The 20,497-nt window shown below is 28.2% G+C and overlaps 3 protein-coding genes across 6 annotated transcripts; 1 reads left to right on the forward strand and 2 right to left on the reverse strand.

The window, feature by feature from the left end:
* Nucleotides 1–591: 591 nt before the first annotated feature.
* Nucleotides 592–3,273, reverse strand: LOC114934608 (uncharacterized). Of its 3 annotated transcripts, none has more exons than XM_029307287.2 (3): nucleotides 3,092–3,273; nucleotides 1,422–2,046; nucleotides 592–823 (listed from the first exon to the last, which is right to left on the reverse strand). In XM_029307287.2, the coding sequence occupies exons 1-3, from the start codon at nucleotides 3,150–3,152 to the stop codon at nucleotides 658–660; spliced, it is 852 nt and encodes a 283-aa protein (XP_029163120.1). In that variant the 5' UTR covers nucleotides 3,153–3,273; the 3' UTR covers nucleotides 592–657. The 3 variants fall into 3 exon arrangements, with proteins under 3 accessions (XP_029163120.1, XP_085344770.1, XP_029163121.1); XM_085488644.1 differs by lacking the exon at nucleotides 3,092–3,273 and adding an exon at nucleotides 3,000–3,056; XM_029307288.2 differs by lacking the exon at nucleotides 3,092–3,273 and adding an exon at nucleotides 2,811–2,923.
* Nucleotides 3,274–4,333: 1,060 nt separating this feature from the next.
* Nucleotides 4,334–16,559, forward strand: yl (Putative vitellogenin receptor yl). 2 transcript variants are annotated; one of them, XM_029307289.2, is made up of 32 exons: nucleotides 4,334–4,456; nucleotides 5,326–5,392; nucleotides 5,613–5,749; nucleotides 6,358–6,498; nucleotides 6,622–6,730; nucleotides 6,842–6,979; nucleotides 7,168–7,299; nucleotides 7,366–7,491; nucleotides 7,585–7,800; nucleotides 8,166–8,334; nucleotides 8,443–8,641; nucleotides 8,729–8,920; nucleotides 9,015–9,135; nucleotides 9,302–9,442; nucleotides 9,552–9,804; nucleotides 9,894–10,096; nucleotides 10,323–10,472; nucleotides 10,554–10,684; nucleotides 10,855–10,979; nucleotides 11,734–11,927; nucleotides 12,060–12,250; nucleotides 12,501–12,745; nucleotides 12,942–13,249; nucleotides 13,521–13,760; nucleotides 13,838–13,990; nucleotides 14,197–14,342; nucleotides 14,409–14,500; nucleotides 14,673–14,910; nucleotides 15,029–15,206; nucleotides 15,335–15,629; nucleotides 15,759–15,888; nucleotides 16,112–16,559. In XM_029307289.2, the coding sequence occupies exons 2-32, from the start codon at nucleotides 5,329–5,331 to the stop codon at nucleotides 16,226–16,228; spliced, it is 5,274 nt and encodes a 1,757-aa protein (XP_029163122.2). In that variant the 5' UTR covers nucleotides 4,334–4,456; nucleotides 5,326–5,328; the 3' UTR covers nucleotides 16,229–16,559. The 2 variants fall into 2 exon arrangements, with proteins under 2 accessions (XP_029163122.2, XP_085344768.1); XM_085488642.1 differs by having other exon boundaries at nucleotides 15,762–15,888.
* A 678-nt stretch (nucleotides 16,560–17,237) lies between these two features.
* LOC114934653 (neurophysin 1-like) lies at nucleotides 17,238–18,539 on the reverse strand. The gene is made up of 3 exons (XM_029307347.2): nucleotides 18,357–18,539; nucleotides 17,835–18,039; nucleotides 17,238–17,552 (listed from the first exon to the last, which is right to left on the reverse strand). Exons 1-3 carry the CDS (start codon nucleotides 18,480–18,482, stop codon nucleotides 17,434–17,436), a joined length of 450 nt encoding a protein of 149 aa, XP_029163180.2. The 5' UTR covers nucleotides 18,483–18,539; the 3' UTR covers nucleotides 17,238–17,433.
* Nucleotides 18,540–20,497: the final 1,958 nt, after the last annotated feature.

The following is a 20,497-nucleotide window of genomic DNA, read 5'->3' on the forward strand; positions in this document are numbered from 1 at the left end:
TCGCGGACGGTTCCGCGGCAGCCAATCACGTGCCTCGCTGGATTATATGTATGTAAAGCAAATTCTTGCCTATATTCAAATAATTTAAATTATGAAAAATGGAGTGCGACAGAGATCGAAATAAAATATGTAATGTGACAAAAATCAATTCTATTTATATATGATGAGTTTTTGAACGTTTTATGCGCGTTGTATAAATAAATAATTAACGAAACATTTTTTAATTAATTAATCATTTCGAATGAATATTAATCCGCAAAGAGAAAGATATAAAGAATATATATATGTATGCAAAGTAAATTATTGTGCCTATATTCAAATAATTCAAATTATATAAAATAGAGCGCGATGGAGATCGATAAAATATATGCAATGTAAAAAAATCAATTCTATATTTATATATAGTGAGTTTTTGAACGTTTTATGCGTCTTATATATGTAAATAATTATAATGAAAATTGTTTAATTAATTAATAATTTCGAATAAATATTAATTCGCAAATAGAAAGATATATAAAGAAATAGTTGACATAAAATTTTCATTTCAGAACATAGCTACAATGTAATATATTATAAAACTTTATACGTAATACATCGCATTGTTAAGTAAGACAACTTTATATCGAAATGTTTGATAGCTAATATTTTCGTTCGCATTTAGGAACAAGGAAATTCCTTCTTCTGAGACATACGATATTTGCGACAAGCTTCCGGACAATGACGCTCCAAGTAACGTCTTTGCGAGAAAGCTTTAAAGCACACACCACAACGCCACTGCCATTGATGATGATTGCGTGTTCTTTGATGAGCTCGCAGATTAGAACTGTAAGATAAATATGGCACACAATGATTAATTAGTCGTACAATAAGGTATCTCTCATTAATTATTAGTACTTCAATTATTACAAGGATAATATCAAACAGGATAAAAGTTAGTTAGTCTCGAAATTATTTTTTCTATTATTCATTTACTTTCACTTTTGGATAATTTAAGGTATCTCTCATTAATTATTAATATTTTAATTAATGATATTTCCTCTTGTTTATTTACTTGTATTAAAAGTTTTCTGAATGTCTTGAAGTAAAACTATCAAGTTAAATTTTTAATAAAGAAAATTCTATTTTTTAATAAAAATTAAAGCTAGTAAAAGCATACACGTGCACATATTCATTACTAGAATATGTAATCTTTCGGTTTTGAAATATATATATATATATATATATATATATATATATATATATAGAGAGAGAGAGAGAGAGAGAGAGATTTACAGCATATTTTAAATATAATAAATTCAAGACCTCTCTACCCAATTAGCAAAATAACATCATTTTGACGTTTAATTACGTCAAAACGACGTACGCTTGCAATCTGGATAATTTGAGCGAAATCGGATATTCTTGCCTCCCTTTTTACATACCGATCTGCGAAAGATTTATGGCAAACCGGACACTCGAAGGGCCTCTCGCCTGTATGAAGACGCAAATGACCCTTCAGCACCCATGGCCGATCGAAGCTCTTGCGGCAATAAGGGCAATAATGCATCGTTTTATTTCTCTTCCAGGGTTGAGCGTTCTCTTTAACGGACGTCTTGTTCTCGGCGACGTTGGTCGGCTTTTGCTTCGGCATCAGGTACAAAGCCTGCGAAAGCGTTTGCGTTTCGGAGCCGTTGATCGCGACTTTCTGATTTGTCGTCCCGTTAGATTTTCCCGGATCCATCATCTGCATTGCATTTACCGATTTTTTCGCATCGGAGGAGGCTCGAGATGCGTCGTCGAGCAATATCGCGGACATTTTTCCAGAATCGATCATCGTGTTCACGACGTCGATCGATGGTGAAGCATCCTGACGAATGTTTGCACAATTTCGATCTGTTATATTCAAGCTCTCGTCAAACATGGCATTATTGACTTTATGGAAGCTGTACCGAGTTACAATGGGAAGTCCCGAACAAGTCCAGATATTGCTCGTCTTCGACGTCGCGTCTTTCGGATGATTCTTTCGCTTGAGATCCGCGGATGGCGGCAACCACGAGAATTCAGCCTCTGCAAAAGATCGATTTTCTGTCATACACACAATATTTATTACTAGAATAGTCTTTCGGTCTTAATATGTACTGTAGAGATTTACAACATATTTTAAATATCTTCCCAGATAACACAGCGAATTCAAAAAGAATTCATTTGTATGTCACCAATTTTGAGTCCTTTTTCAAATACATCTCTATATAAGCGCATGATATTATTTAATATTTAAGCAATATTCTAGGCGTATTTTTAAAATATTTAATATTCTAAGAATAGGCCTAGAATATTAAATAATATCATGCGCTTAGAGGGATATAGAATTCATTTTATTAAATTAAAATGAGTTCTATATGTATTTGAAAAGGGATTCAAAATTGGTGACATACAACAAATGAATTCTTTTTAAATTCGCTGTGCTATCTGAGTTATTTTACACGCAAAAGAAAATTATTTTGCGACAAACAGATGAATAAAATCGGGTTTATATAACAATTTATTTCACACAAAATTCTTATTAAAAAATCATTGACGATTTTTTTAATCATCAAAATAAATTTAGAACGTTTCAAAGTCTGTTTCTTTTGCTTCTGATGAAGAATTAATTTTTACTTTCCCTCAGTAATTTAAAAAAAAAAAAAAAAATATATATATATATATATATATATATATATATATAAAGTCTATGACACATACAACGTTTATTTACTACAGCAATTATACAATTTACGAAAAATAAAAATTTTTGATGTGCTGTTTTAACAATGAATTCTTATGTATAGTACTTGTAAGTATCTTGGAAATATCACGTGAAAATAGAAGACACATGGCATGATCAGCCGAAGAGTGTTTGTTATTGTGTCAACACAGCCAAGGTTGAAGTAACGAACGACTGATTTGTATTCGTATTGTCTCAATAATTTTAGCACTGGCATATATGTCAGGGCACATCCATAACCGTAAACGAGACTTACCCCTCCATTCGTACATGCAAAGACTAAAAATCTTAACGATGGACTGAAAGATACCGCGTGATGAGATATCGCGTAAAGAAAAATAGAAATACCTTCGTTCGAGCTGTCCGTTTTCTGATATCGCACCATGGACTTTATCAAACACCGTGGCATTTTTCTCGAGATAAAAATGGAACTGTCTATTAGCAAAAAGTATAAAGAACGTTCAACATTCAACCACTACAGCAGCAACATGACATGGCACGCTGGCATTTGTTTCGCCAGCCAATGGCGTGTTATTCAATATGATTGTTAAAGTGTACTATCTCGATAAATAATTATAATAGTAATTCTTCCTCTTTTTTCCTTAACTTTTTTTTTACATATATTACTATTAACAAATTATATTTTTTCTTTTATCCTATTTAATGTTTATCTAACGCTAAAATTTTAAATCATAAATTATGCAATTATAAAATAAAAATTAATATAATATAATAAGAGATGACTCAGAGATTGCCTCTAATCATCTCTATTACTATCGATATTCAGTAAATAGGAATTTATATGATTATAAAAGATCCTGTAGTGATGAGTGATGCCACGATTGTCGTCCCAGATAGCACCATGTCCAAAATGCACCCTCTTTAAGATGTTTTTAAGATATCTTTGGGATATATTATTATAAGATTTTTTCAAGATTTCTTAATGACGATTTATGCGTGCATTTTATAGACATGGTGCTATCTGGGGTACGAATTGTATATAGCTCTGCTCCGTCTTACAAAAAAATTCCGATTTAAAGATTCGTAAGTTTTATTATATTATTGTTTCTTGTTTTAATTTAATTGTTGTCATTACTGTTTGTTTTTTACGGTTTTCACAAATTTTGTAATTGTAATTTTTTTATTATTTTGTAAACTCCTTTATATATACATTAAAAATTAAAATATAAATGTTTTTTATAATATAATTTTAAGTTTTTGAAAATGTTTAAATTATGTAAAGTTGATTTTTGTACGTTTTTTTTTAAATAAAGCAAAATTTTATTAATAATATCTTTTTTATTATAATTTATTAATTTACTGAAATAAATCATTATTTTTTATTAACGTACGCCTTATTTAATTATCTTCAATATATCTTATTTTAATTTTTATATGTTAATTTTTATATTTCCATATATTCAGCCAATTTCTGAGAAGAAATATATCTAGTAAAATTTATATACATTAAGGATATTTTGTCACGTCGAATCTGTTTACTCGAAATTTCTCTAATTTCTTATATTTGATCGAAGACGACCTTTAGTCTTGATAACACACAGGAAAACAAGGATCTGAAGGAATCTTAAGTTTGAAGCACCGTCTCAGAATCGATTTGTACAGCGTCGCGATCGGGTCTCTTCTCTTCCTCGCATAAATATAATAAATACGAGTATTACATATGTGTACATATAAGCAGTTTAATTTATTGTGGTGAGTTTTTTCAAAATACGTTTTTTATTCTTATTGAATTTATGTATTTGCATCTTCTTTTTTCAAATATAAGCATTTCAACAAATATTTAAAATTAAACGCATCAAATTTTTTGCATCAAATTGATTTAACTACATTTATACTATTTATAACCCAGCCAGAAATAATTGTTGAATCGACGTCGGTTCGATTAATCATATTTCTGTCTAAGAATATTTTAATTAATTCAATTATTTTTGAAAGATATATTCCGATATTTAAATAATATAATTAATTAATTAAATATATTTTAAAATAATATATTATATTAAAATGCTTAAAAAATAATATATGCTATTTAAATAATATTATAATGTAATATAATAATTGTGTATAATATAATATAAAAAATTTAGTATTAATAAAATAACAACATCACGTTTATAAGTTCTAAATATACATAATTTTATATATGCAAATCTTACAAACAATTTCTTAATTTTTATTATTTATAATTTATTTAAGAAAATTATTTAAAAGTAGTTGAAATTTAATTAAGTCAATATAATTCAAATTAAGCTATTTGTATTTCGTCATTTTCTACATTTTATAATTGCGATAAGTAGAATGTTTTATCAAGAAAACATTATATAGGATACTATCGTTATCATATTGTGATATTTATAATCTTCTTGAACTTCTATCTAAACGAATTGTGTACTAAACTAATTGTGTGCTATATACTTATATTTTCGATTCTATACTTTTATTTCGAAGATTTAACATGCGCATATTCAAAGAATTCAGTAAAATAATAATAATTGGAAAATAACAAATAAAGCACATAATTTGCTTTATCACACAATAACACTGACGCTTTCTTTTTGTAGATAATGCCACGTATTGTGAGTCTGCTACTTATATATAACTTCTTGTATTTTTGTTCATATGGCAATGGTAGGTTAATATTTCAATATTTATAAAAATATTTATTTATAAAATACATTTTTAAAATAGATTATTATTGCGTTTAAAAAACGAGATCGGTTTATAACACATCTATTAAATTAAATTTGCAATTGATTAAATCGAATTATTTACTTGTTATTTTTTATATTTTTAAATTATGTTTTAAAATTAAATAATATATGATAAAATTTGTGTAAATAATGCATAGGTTTCTTATTTGGAAAATGTCAGAAACCCGTTTGGTTTCGATGCGATGATGGCGAATGTGTACCATTTTCATTTGAATGCGATGGAAGTAGAGATTGTAACGATGGATCGGATGAAAATAACTGCCAAGACTTTACTGTGAGTATTAAACAACTCACATGAATTTTATTTTTTGCCAATCACTTTCCAATTCTTATCTCTTTTGAATTTGTAAAAACATTTCTTAAGCTACTATACAGTGTGGACAGCTTTTATCTTTTGCTTACAATTGCTTGCAATAATAGATTACATTATATATGTATTTTTAATACACACACCACACATGTCGCATTCTCTTATCTTAAAATTTGAAACTTTTCTAAAAAAGATATTTATTTTTTATTTACAAATCATACGTTCGATATTTGTTTGATCCATACTTTCTGTAAGACCAAAAATATAATAAGATCTATTCTTTTCAAATATTTTAATTGCAATAATAACTATTTATTTGGAAAAAAATGTCATTATTTTTTTACGAATAAAAAGCTCAATTCTCGTTATTATTAAACAGTTTCACACTTGTTGCAAAAGTTACATTTATAATATAAAATTCGCTTTAATTATATGCTTGATTAAAATTGAGTAAAATAAAGAATGGTATATTATATTTTTTATATTTTTATTAATTTAATGTCACGATATGTCACATATAAACAAATAAATACGGACACAACATTAAGTAAGATAATTTTTTATATTCTCAGCTAAATTATCCTCACGACATAATATGTGCCACAAATGAATTCAGATGTCAAAATAAAAATTGTATACCGGAAGGAAAGTTTTGTGACGCTGTAGAGGATTGCACGGATGGGAGCGATGAGTATAATGGTTGCGTAAATGAGGTGAATAAATCGACCTTATTTTTTGTGCCTTATATTTTGTGTATTATCATATAACATTTGTCAATCTTTGTCAAAATTATTTTGCATAACAATATATTTGTAAATTTATTTTTATCGCGACAGTTAAAGTGCGACGATAAATTTCGATGCAACGACAAACATTGTGTAAGCAAAAATTGGGTTTGTGACGGTAAAAACGATTGTCCTGATGGCAGCGATGAATGGAATTGCGGTAATTTTATAAAAAATATAAATTATTAATGATTACAATAAGATATAAAATTATATATTACTATATATGTATATATATTCAAGGAAAATTTTTTTAAATGCTGTATTTTAGACAATACAACGTTGTCCACAAGTGATTGTAAAACTGCATACAACCATTTCTTATGTAAAAATCAAAAATGCATATCTTTTGATATAGTATGTAACGGAAAGGATGATTGTGGTGATGGATCAGACGAAGGTGTCGGTTGTGAGTATGCTAACATTAATATTAATATAGTATTTTAATTATTGCATTATCTCTATTATAATGCATTTCAATTATTTCAAGCCTTCTAATACATGTAATATCTCTTAACATCTATCGTGATATAATCTGCATGCACAATTTGTTATAAAATTTCATATTATTTAATTTTCTTTATTATTTTCTTTTAGGTAAATCTAGTTGTAATGTAACTTCAATGGCAAAATGCAGTTACGGCTGCAAACAAACACCTAGCGGACCTGTATGTGTCTGCAAGCCGGGTTATGTTATTAATCGTAACACAAATAATTACACATGCATAGGTAAATTTCTAAAAAAATCCTAAGTATGTAGATTACAAGAAGAATTATTTAACAATTTTTTTATAGATATCGACGAGTGTCAGATTTATGGCAAATGCGATCAAGGATGCGTGAATACAGCAGGATCGTATAAGTGTACCTGTGAAACAGGTTACATCTTACAAGACGATAAGAAAACATGCAAAGCCGAGGGTAAATTAATCTGCAAATATAATTAAAAAAAAAACAGATATTAATTTATATTAATTTTCATAAAAATGCGATTTTTTTACAATTAAAATTTAGGTGGCGAGGCTACGTTGGTATTTTCTACAAAAACGGAAATTCGCGCAGTATATCTCGAATCAAAAATATATTTCACAGCCGCTGCAAACTTGAGTCAAGCCATTGCTGTCGCTCTTGACGACGATAACTTATTTTGTTCAGCTATTACTGAAGACAATATTCAAACGATCGTAAAAGGCATTGTTGGAGGGAAACACGAAGCTATCGTTACGGCAGGTGAGTGTCTTATTAATAATATTTATAAATAATAATTACAGTCTTTGTGCGAAAAGAATTCGCAGAAATAATATATCTCAATATATATTATTTCGTTGATTCTCTTCACGGAATAAAATAAAGAAGTATTTTATTTATTAACTCAAATTGTATAAATTACTAATATATAATTTTACACATGTATAAACAATAATTTATTATTTTACAATATTATTGTTAAAAAAAATTGTTTAATTAAAATTCAAATAGATATATAGATAAATATCATTTTTATGGAATAATTAATTTACTGCTATACCTGAAAAATTATAATTATTAATATTTTTATCGTGTTTTAAATTCTGTGTAATTTTTTCGTAAATAAGGTTTGCATACACTAACGGGAATAGCCGTGGATTGGATTACGGGCAACATATATTTCACAGATGAAGGTAACAATCATATTGGGGTTTGTGATAATAATGGAACATCATGTACTATATTAATTAGTGAGCAATCTAAACCGAGTGGAATCGCTCTGTTACCAACCAGCGGGTAAATTATTATATTTCTCATAAAAATTATATATTCATAGTATAGACAATAAACTGTATAATATATAAATTAATACAAAATATTAAGCGTGTATTTGTATATTTACAGAATAATGTTTTGGACCGATTTTAACATCCCGCATATTGGAATGGCTGGGATGGATGGCAAAGACAGAAGCCAATTCATCACTGAAAATATAGAATGGCCCACCAGTATAACTATTGATCATCCGAATAATCGATTATATTGGTTAGATAGCAAGGCAAATATAATTGAATCAGTACGTTTAGATGGCACCGATCGAAGAGTTAGCATTTATATTTTTTTATCATATGATATTTTTGGATACAATTAATATTACAACAAAAGATAATTGTAATTTATTTATCCGCAGATCGTATTGCACGATATAATCGAAAATCCATTTTCCTTGGCGATTTTCGAAAATAAACTATATTGGAGCGATTGGCAAGATAATACGATACAATCCTGCGACAAATTTTCCGGAAAGAACTGGAAAATCGTAAGTCGAGCGGATGTTACACCTTATGGCATACATATAGAACATTCGGCCTTAAAACCCAAGGTATGCAAAATGTTATTTGTTATTTTTACTGTTACTTTTGTATTGTAACAAAATCGACACCGCAAAGTCTGCATTCAATTTAATTTAATTTCAGATTCCAAACCCATGTCACCCTAATCCATGCTCTCATTTATGCATATTGAATCGGAATAAAAGTTATACATGTGGCTGTACCGTAGATAAAGAATTGAAAGCCGACAGTCACACGTGTCGAGGTAAATTATTAAAGAATCTGTAATTAAGGAAAAATGTTAATTTTTAATATTAACATTTATATATATTATATATATACACAAAATATTTATTAATGTTAATGAATCTTTGCCATTATTAAACTTGCATGTATTTATTATTTTCAAATGAATATAAATACAATTTCAGACGCGAAAAAGAAGCAGCGCTTTATTATCATCGCGGAAAATCTATTTATAGAATATTTTCATGAATTTTTGGGAAAGCCAAAACCGACTGCAAGCAGTACTTTAAGATATATAACTGCAGCAACTTACGATCCAATTACTGGTAACTTATAAAATTTTTATGGCAGAGAATTGCTACTTTAAGAAGACTATTACGAATGTTTCGTCTAACTTTTATATTAACTCTTTTTTTTACAATTAAAACTTATTAGGCACTATACTTGCAAACGATAAGCGTACAAATCACATCATTCGTTACGACCCGAACAATGGTGTTATCAAGCAACTTATATCATTCGAGAATAAAATATTAGGAGGAATGGCATTTGATTATATTGGTAATAACTTATATTTGTCGAATAAAGAAGACAGAACTGTCGAAGTACATAGTTTGACAACTATGTCGAAGACGATCTTTTACTTTAAGGATCAACCTTGCGATATTGCTTTGATACCTGAAGAAGGGTATGGTATTTTATTGAGTATACAATTAGACTGATTATCAACATTTTAATAATACAGTAACAATATTAATATAATGTTTTGTATTGCAGCATAATGTTCATCATATTTCAATTCGGAACATTTTATCGCAGTTATCGTTTAGAAAAAATGAAAATGAATGGAATCGGTCCGGGAAGTTTAATAAAAAAATATTTTATGGGTCCAATAGTAGCGTTGCATTATGACAGGGATAAAAAGACACTTTTTTCGATCGATCAAAATTCCGGTTATCTCACATCATATAAAGCTGAAGGTTCGTATTTTAGCTCTTTTTATAAACATTTACTTCTTGAACGTTTTTAAACTTTGTAAATTTTATGTGCAAATATATATGCACATATTTTATTAAAAATTTTGATAGATTATATTTTACACTTGAAAATTATTATCATATTTTTGTGTAAATATTATTATTAAATTATGAAAGGACAAGTTTTTACAATTATCGTGGAAATAATTAACAATCTTCGAATCTTCAGATCAATATCTTCTTCGTACCGGATTAGAAAACCCCGTGAGTCTTACAACTGCCGGAGACAACATTTTCTGGACGCAACGCAATTCTAATTTATTATATTGGACAGATTATAGTAATAATGTTCACATGAATTATGAACAAGTTGCAGTCCGTGAGTTTACTTAATGTTTTAGCATGAAAGAACATGCATATACACGTACAGAATAATGAATCAGTAAAATGAACTTTGTAGGTCTGCCTGTAAATGTAGAAACTCCGATTGTGATAGCTTTGCAAAATATTGTTACCCACGAAGAGCGCGGCTGTCAGAAAAATAACGGAAATTGCTCAGATGTGTGTTTACCTTCCTCCGCTATTTCATTTGTAAGTGTCCATACAAATTTTAAATGATATGATTATGTGTCAGATATTTGAATGCAAATATTTTGTATATAATATTAAAATATCGTGTTTTGATATGTCATCCATTCGACGCGATACGAGTTATCGGAGAAAAGAAAATTTATTCTGATATTTTACGCGATTACTTTCAGATCTGTGCTTGTCCTCCTGGAAAGATGCTAAGCGCGAATAATCGTACATGCACCTCGCAATCTGCGTGTCTTACCGACGAAATTAAATGCAGTGAACATAATGTCTGCATAAAGCGGAAGCAATGGTATGTTTAACCGACTTTTCTGCATATATAGTCTATAAATTAATTAGAATAATAGGCTGTGTAGATTATTCGAAAACTTGCATTTTTTGATACATTTAATTGACGTGGTTAACGACTTTTGACTGATAAGTTATTCGTGAAAGCATTTCTCTCTTTTTATCTTTTCCAGATTTTGATTTGTACATCCCATACGTCTGTCACGCTGCGCGCCTCGCGCGAGACTGACTCTCGTTCGAGACATCGCGATTGCGAGACTGACTATCACGTGATCAGTTTCGCGCGAGCCGTGCAGCGTAGCGGACGTACATATATATGGAGACGCGCAAGTCTAATGAAAACGTAGATATTTTAAAGATTCTTTTAGAAAATTCTATTTTTTTGTTCGCATTTTTTGTTAAAGATTTAAATATTAAATTGTTATGCATTGCATAATTAATTAATGTGTTTTTATGCATACAAATTTTTAAGATTTTATTATCAAAGAATGATATATAACTCCGCTTTGCGCGAGTAATTATATTCGATTAGATTAAACAAAATTATATATTTATTCTACATAAATTTAGTATTTATAAACAGTTAATACAGTAAGAAGCTATTAATGTATAACACACAATCAATCAGCATCGCGGAAAAGCAGCAACAATATTTGCGATAATCGACTTTGTATGCCTTTTTTAGAAAAGGATTATTAATAGATTTATAACGTGTGTGTATGTTTTTTGAATTTTTAAATTTGTTATTATTTATTTAGGTGCGATGATGTCATAGATTGTCCGAATGGTGAAGATGAAATGAACGACTGCGACGAGAGTGGCACTTGTGGACTAGGTAAATTCATGTGTAAAGATGGTACGTGCATCAATTCGGATGATCGTTGCAATTTGAATTACGAATGCCCTGATAAATCCGACGAAGAGGATTGCCCTACGCAGCTATGCCGCAGTGGTAATTAGATATATGACGACAAAATAATTATATCTAAATAAATTTGCGATTCTTTTCTTTAAAAATACGTCGAATTTATTATAACTTTATTCGTATAGTCATTTATTTATTTCTGCTAATATTCATCTTTAGATGAATTTCAATGTCGCGATGGAACTTGCATATCGAATTCCTTGGAATGTGATGGGTATAGTGATTGTCTCGATTTCTCGGATGAAATAAATAATCATTGCAGAGATAGAGAGCGTACATGTCCACCGACTAAATTTATGTGTAACAATACAAGAAATTGCATACCAAAAGAATGGGAATGCGATGGAGAGGTGGGTCACAATTATATTTTTTATATGTTTAGTATGCACAAATTATTATGGTAATTCGATTTATTCATAATTTTTTATTTTATAAGAATAATTTTAATGATTATTAATTTAAAGTAGTATAACAAAATTATTATGAGAATAAAATAAGACACATTTAAATGTCTAATTTTTTGAAATCAGAATTAATTATTGGATCGCGATTATTCATATAATGTAATGTCATTTTATAATCTCACATATTTCTACTTAGCGAGATTGCGATGATGGATCGGATGAAATCAGGGTTGAATGTCACAACGTGAACATCTGTGGTGACGGAAGATTCAAGTGCCAAAATGGTCGTTGCATATCTTCTTCCTTGAAGTGCAACGGTATCAACGATTGCGGCGATGAGACCGACGAAAAATATTGTTTGAACGAAAAATCTGTCAAAAATTGCACCAAAGATAAATATTTATGCTTCAATACTGATATATGTCTTCCGAAGAGAGTAAGGTGAGTTAATTTTCTTTTAAATTATATTATAGATGCGAGTAATTCACACCCGAATTAAAATGTTTATGTTTATCGATTTGTACAAAGCCACTTTCATTTCTAAATATATTTGTAATTTTAAGTAACAAACTTTGTTGTGCAAACTATCGTAAAGACCTTTTCTAATTTTTTCCAACAATTGTATAATGTTAAACAGATGCAACGGTGTTCAAGACTGCCCGAAAAACGACGACGAGCATCATTGCGCGTACTGTTTCAAGGATGAATTTGCCTGCGACAATCAAAGGTGCATTCCGCAGAGCTGGGTATGTGACAAAACCGATGATTGCGGTGATAAATCAGACGAGAAAGATTGTAGCGGTAATAAATTGGGAAACGCGATTGTCAACGCGTCGAATGTATGCGAAAATTTTAAATGTACCTCAGGCACTTGTCTACCATTCAACAAAGTATGCGATGGCATCCGAGACTGTTCGGACAATAGTGATGAAAATGGAGAATGCAGTATGTAGCTAATCTTTGCTGTGCTATTAAAATTTGTAAAAAAAGATTCTTAAAAGATTTAATAAAATAAGTAGAGCGTTTTTAAAGCATTTAAAAATTAAAAATTTAAGAAGCTTAAATAAACTTTTTTATTTTGAAGATTTATAAAAAGATAATTGTCCGGAGATAATTTACTTCGACATTTAGAAAGAAAAAGATAATTTAAAAATAAAAAAATATTTCTTATATATTAACGCGCACTATTTTTACGATATGTGATTTTTTTCTATAGCAAGCGCTTGTGCGCACAATAATATCTGCAAGGGTCTATGTTACAAGACACCGCTTGGAGGAGTTTGTGGTTGTCAAACAGGATATCGTTTAGCTGCCGATATGGTGTCATGTAATGATATAAATGAATGCGAATTCGATGTTTGCTCGCAGATTTGTCGAAATAACCTAGGCTCCTTTCAATGTTCATGCTACGATGGATATGTTATTCGCAACGATAGGGTTTCTTGCAAAGCTATTGGTAAGTAACTGCAGCTAAATCTTTGCACCAATTATTTAAAGTTTGAAACGATGAATATCAATGTTGATTGTCTGTAGGACCGCCAATGGAATTAATTACCGTTGCCGATGATGACATTAGAAAAATATCGTCAAATTTGCTCTCAATTGAAGCGATTCATTCGTTAATGGGCTTGAGCGTAACTGGTTTCGACGTAAACGCACTCGATAATGCTATTTATTGGAGTAACGGTTAGTCATTACACATCTAAATTTAACTTATTATAAATATTAATTATTATTATACAATGCTTTTATTTAAAAAGTTTATAAATATTCTCATAAAAGATTTTTAAAAGCAATCTAATTAGAAACAAAATTAAAAGCATTATTTAAAGATTTAAAAATTTGTGTGCATGTGCGTGTTGTTTGAATAAATATTAAAAAAATAATTACAGATGAATTGGGCACTATTAATAAGCTACACATTAATACGAACGAATTAAGCATATTTAAGAATGTTGGGAATCCGGGAGTACTTGCAGTCGATTCGATCACTAATAATATCTATTTTAATGATAATGATCGTCCAAATATGATTAAGGTATATTTCTCCTTTTCATATCAAATAAATGCGAGTACTTTGAATTAATTAATTTATTTATTAAAGGTATGCAATTCAAAACAACAAAACTGTGCAATTATCGTTAAAATTGAAGGCGTGGCAAGAGTGTCGTCTCTCAAAATCGATTCAAAAAATAGGTATTTTTAAAATTATATTTACTAATTTACTATCTTACTGTCTTTGTTGATCTTCACCATTTTTATTGATTTGATAGAAATTACAGAAAACAGTAGAAGTGAAATGCAACGTAATAATGTGATCATTAGAAAATATCATTACAAAAATCAAAATGACTTCTTGGTGTTACAGATGGTTATTCTGGAGTCAAACTACATGGCAAGTGCATGATAAACCGTTCAGTGAAATATGTCGGACAGATATGATGGGTGCCGGCATGAAGATAATCAGTTTTCGACATATAGGCGTCGTGAGTGGACTGGCAATCGATTATATAAAATCCAGATTATATTGGTCGGACAGTTTCCGCAAAACCATCGAATCATCCAATTTAGATGGAAGCCAACGAAGCACGCTTTTAAATACAGATGTACGTCAATAAGTATCATTATTTTTTTATATACATAAAAAATAGCAACCACATTTTGTGTGCAAAAAATAAATATATTAAATATTTTTTTCTAATAAAATATTTTTTGATCTTATAGATGCATCAACCATTAAGCATCAACATTTTTGAAAATTCGCTTTATTGGTTAATGGGTTCGAACGGTCAATTGCAAAAGTGTAAACTGTACGGCAATAAATCGTGCGAAATAATGAATATAGGTCCGAACAATATTCACAAGCATTTCTCCATTCTACACACTTCCATACATCCTCTCGGTAAGTATAGAATTGTTTAAAAACGGATTATTAAAATGATTTATTTTGATGGTTTGTTAAATGTTGTATGTCGATATTTAATTGTATAATACATTTGCAAAAACATTAATTATGCGTTTATTTGACAGTTGAGAATCTTTGTGAAAAGCTAAATTGCAACTATATGTGCGTTTTAAAAGCTAAAACTGCGACATGCATTTGTCAAGACGGAAAACCAATAACACCTAATAGCACTTGTACGGAACTGCGTAAGAATGATGAAATGAAATTCATTTCAAGACGCACCAACAACATAAAAATTCGAAGTCAGAGTAAAATTTATTCCATAACAATTGTCACATTACTGGTTATTGTTTCGTTATTGTGCATTTATTACTACTATCAAAAAAGGAAATTAAAATTAAAAACATCAAATAATCTCAAGTACGTCCGAACTTATTTGATCGTTTCTCTTTCTCTCGAACATAATATACATTTAATATATTACTCATATAAAAATTATTGTGTAAAAATTATATATAGATAGGTACAATGTGATATAATTATTTTCAGCAGCATTCGCTTTCAAAATCCATCATACGATCGAAGAGATGAGGTTGCAGTAACACTTAGTTCTATAGTTCCACATGTATGTCCCGGACAGCATGAATATATTAATCCTATTGATGATAATTTATTAAAGGTAACAATAGAACAAACATTACATTTAAGTATGGCATTATTTCTTTTAATTATAATCTATATTTTCTATATGATGCATGTTGCTACAAATCTATATTTACTTCTATCTAACCATACAAATAATAAAACTATGTACAAAATAACTGTTGATTACGACTAACAATAACTTAAACAATTATTCAGATAAATTAGCGTAAATTTCAATATTCAATATTCTCTCGTAGGCTGCGATGGAAAGTACTGCAAAGAAGTCAGAACAAAGTTCGTGTCAATTGGAAAATGAAGATGAAGAGAAACAGCAACAGGCGTGTTTAATTTCTTTTACACGATCAAAACAATAATCGAAATAATCAAATTAAATAAAATTTAAAATTAGAATAAATTAAAATTGAAATTAAAGAATGTCGTTTATACGACAATAGAAGCCAATAATAGGATCTCTTAATAATTGATATTATAAATATCAAGACCTTGAGTCAAGCATGTTTAACGTTATGTATATAGATATATATAAAATATTAATAACATATTTGCGCTGTGTGCATTTCAAATACACGTAATCATCGTACAATAGTAAATTTGATTTATATAAATATAATTTTAAATCCACGTACATAACTTTTGGCTTAAATATTGCTATTCTGCTTTTAGTAAACATTTAAAAAATATATATATATATATTTTAAAATTCATTAATTTTTAAAAAACATTTATCTTTACATATTTCACATTTTAAATATACATTACATTTAAACATAGTTATTCAATTATACAATTAAATTATAATTTTTAAATAGAGCTAAATGCTGTGTTACATATATATACAAAATCTGTACATATATATCAATATACATATATTTATACATATATATTTATATCATACGTACATATTATATATATGTTTATATCAATATATATTTTGTACGTTCTTATATATATATTATTTATATGATTCTTATATACATTCTTTGTTATTATATATATTTATGAGAAAATACAATATTTTTATATAATTTTGTTTTTTATTTTTCACTTTATAATTTTACAATTACTTTTATAATTTTATGTAATAAAATTGAAAACAATTTTTATCTATAACAAAAGTAGACAATTAAAAGAAATAATTGATAAAATATTCTATTATTCACAACTTTATATATACATATAGTAATAATATTAAAATTTAATTATGCATTGAGTTGCTTAGCATTATCACGTAATTAATATTTTTAACTTTTAAAATCTAACAAATATAAAATATAAAAGAGACTTTCCGAAAAAATAACGTATCTTTAAAAAAATACAAAGAAGACCATAAATCTATCTTGCAGATAATTATAATAATAATAATTCTGCGTTCTTTAATTATTTTTATTATTTGTTATCATATACAATTATATTACAATCATATTATTATATAAGTTGAAACACTAAAGTGATAAGCAAAAACTATTAACCAGATAATAATCCTTAAGATTCGCCAGTAATAATTAATAAAAATCTTTTCTCAATGATAAAAGATTTTTAAAAACTATTAAATTTTACATCATTGAAGTATTTTACTACAGACTTCATTGCTTGGGAATATCATATTCAAATCGGTTTCAATTTTACGATCATTGGAAACATCAGAAATTTTGCACGATGTATCCATATAGCAAAAATCTAAATAAAACAATATTGTATAAAATATAATTAAGTAAATATATATATATATATATATATTATAGGATGTATTTACTATATACATTTTTTTTACACAATTATACAGATATACTTTCCAGTGAGATATGATGGTCGACGTCGATTCGTTGTTGAATCGATGTCGAATCGATGACGATTTGACCAATCATTTCTCACTGGGTTTACATTCAATAAAAATATAAATATTATTTGAAAAATAATTAATTATTTTCTTTTAAAGTTTAATTTTTGCTTTATGCCTACCTTGCGAACAGCAAATATTATTTGCGGCGCATCGCGCTGTATTTCCACGACACATTGCGTATCCAGCAACACAAGGCTTAGTATATAGGCTTTCTTTTTTGCAACGGTATGTTTCAGGTGTTCCTATGAAGCAGCCAATATTAAGACCGCAGCAGATGTGAGGTCCGAAACATTGACCCAGATGATTGGGACCACACGAGGGACACTTGAATTAAAAAAATATGATGCGATTATAACATAATTATATATTGTATTATATATTTATATTATATACTAATATCTCAAAAATTTTGAATGTTTATATAAATTAATATTTAAAAAATAAAAAATAGAAAATATAAAATCAATATACATTAAGATTATTTTATCCCATGTAGATATGAGGATTTAATTTTCTATACGTATAATAAAGCATTTTTATAGATTTGTTAGATATTTATCTTTAAAGTAAAATTGCTATATAGTTTATTTTTAACATTAAAGAAAATTATATATATATGTATACATATATTTAAAATTTACTTCTCGTATGGCAGTTGTCAAAGAAGAAGCAATATCACCCCTTTTTCCACCACGTGGACAATTTGTAATTAAACAAGCGTAATTTAGGTAAATTAGACTCGCAAAAATAATGAGCACTTTTGACATCCTGATCAGCAAGTTCTGACAATGTTTCACGTTTCAGGAGATAGTACACCAACGGATTGAAACAACACTGCTGTGCTCGAAGAGCTCCGTCGATTATTTATATCATTGAATCTCTTCGCATTTAAAATTCTTGTTGAGTATTTTTGATATTCCCACTTCACAATGTAGCACTCTAAAGATTATGGAAATTTTATTTCTATGCGAGAATAATAAATATCTAATAAGATATGCCATTTATATATTGTGGCGGAAAGAAAAGCTATACTCTTTCTTTTTTACTTTTTTCTATTTATAAAATAAAATTTGAATAAAATATACAAAAAATTAGTGTAAATTATGCCAACGAATAAAATAAAGAGCTTATATAATGAATATGTATATATTAATACATAATAAATACAAAATAATTTCTCTTCTTTTTGTATTTTTTCCACATTTTATTTTATTAAAAACTAAGCTTTATTAAAGAATTAAAAGCTTTCACAACAATAAGCTGCATCTTATTAAATATTTATTTTATTCATGAGCATAGGAATAAGATTTCTATGATTTTTATGAATGGGAATATTTTCATTCAACAGAAATTTTAAATATGAGCTCGCTTGTATATGAGACAAAAAGCATATACATATTTACGAATTGTCAAAATAATAAAAGCAAAAGCATAGACACAAAGATTTTTATGTGATAAAATATAATTAAAATATCTGTATAAGATATAAAAGATCTCTAATATATTAATAATGTAACATTAAGCGGGCTTGGAGGAGACATAAATACGTATGGTTTTATTCATCATTCATACATGTGACGAGGAAGACAAGGCGAGTTGCAGGTTACAGCGCCAGCAGCCAGCTTCGGCCAGTACGTGTACTAAGATGAGCGTCGTGCAAATGGCGATTCGAAACGAGTCACTCATCGCAAGTGCGCGCGTAGATCAGGAATAAATATGGAAAAGCGAGTTCTACTAGCTTGATAGATTATTTTTTGGTAGGCCTCTTTTCTTCCTTTCATCATTTCTAGACTGGAGAAAGTTTAATTTGCTCATAAATCTCAAGAGAAACCGCGAATCGCATACATAATAATGATCAAACGACAAACGTGCCTTGCGTAACATATCTGAAAGACGTTCAAAAAACATCCAGAGGACATCAAACATCTTCTGGATATTTTTGGATGTTCTCTGAATGTTTTTCGGATATGTGTGCTGTTAGGGTTAGGATTAGGTTAAGTATATATTATATTAGAAAATCTTCGTCCTTCATTCTCATCAAGCAAACCATATTCGAAGTATTTGTAATAGTGAAATGCAACATCTGTCACATATTGTTTTAACATTCATGCAATCGCGATCTAGATGCAATTCTCTGATTTTTTTTTTCAGATTTACAATGAGGTTTATTGCATGTTAATACATATTTTAGAATAAATAATTTATTGATTTAATTTTTTAACTATAATGTTCTAATTAATAATATATATTTTTTGTTGATGTTCTTGAAATTCTGCTTTGATTTTTATATTGAAACTTACATATATAATTAATTATTTTCTTACAGATAAAATCTGGCTGATGTTTAAGCGTGTAACAATGCGATAGTAAATTGCAGAAATTGATGAAATTGGCGAAAAATCAACATCGGTGAGTGATAATAAATATTAATTTTAAAAATATTTTATTATTTTATGTTACAAGTAATTGCAACGATCTATACACATTGGTTATAAATTATTTATTGTTTTTGTTTAGAAAAATATATAAAACAAAGAAATATGTTTTAGAAAAATTCAAAATAATTTTAATAAATTAATAAGAGATTTTCGAACACATTACAAAATTGTCTTTTTAATATATAGATAAATTAATATTTAAACAAATATTTTATTTTTAGTGCTGTTTAATTAAATCAATGCAGCAAATTAAGTAAATTAAATCAATCTAAAATTAAAACAAAAAAATTAATTTGTTGCTATAACATAAAAAATAGTATATTATAAATTTATGTATAAACAGT

This window comes from Nylanderia fulva, unplaced genomic scaffold (assembly GCF_048542155.1).
Source record: "Nylanderia fulva isolate GAGA-0341 unplaced genomic scaffold, ASM4854215v1 Scaffold7, whole genome shotgun sequence".
Lineage (NCBI taxonomy): Eukaryota > Metazoa > Arthropoda > Insecta > Hymenoptera > Formicidae > Nylanderia > Nylanderia fulva.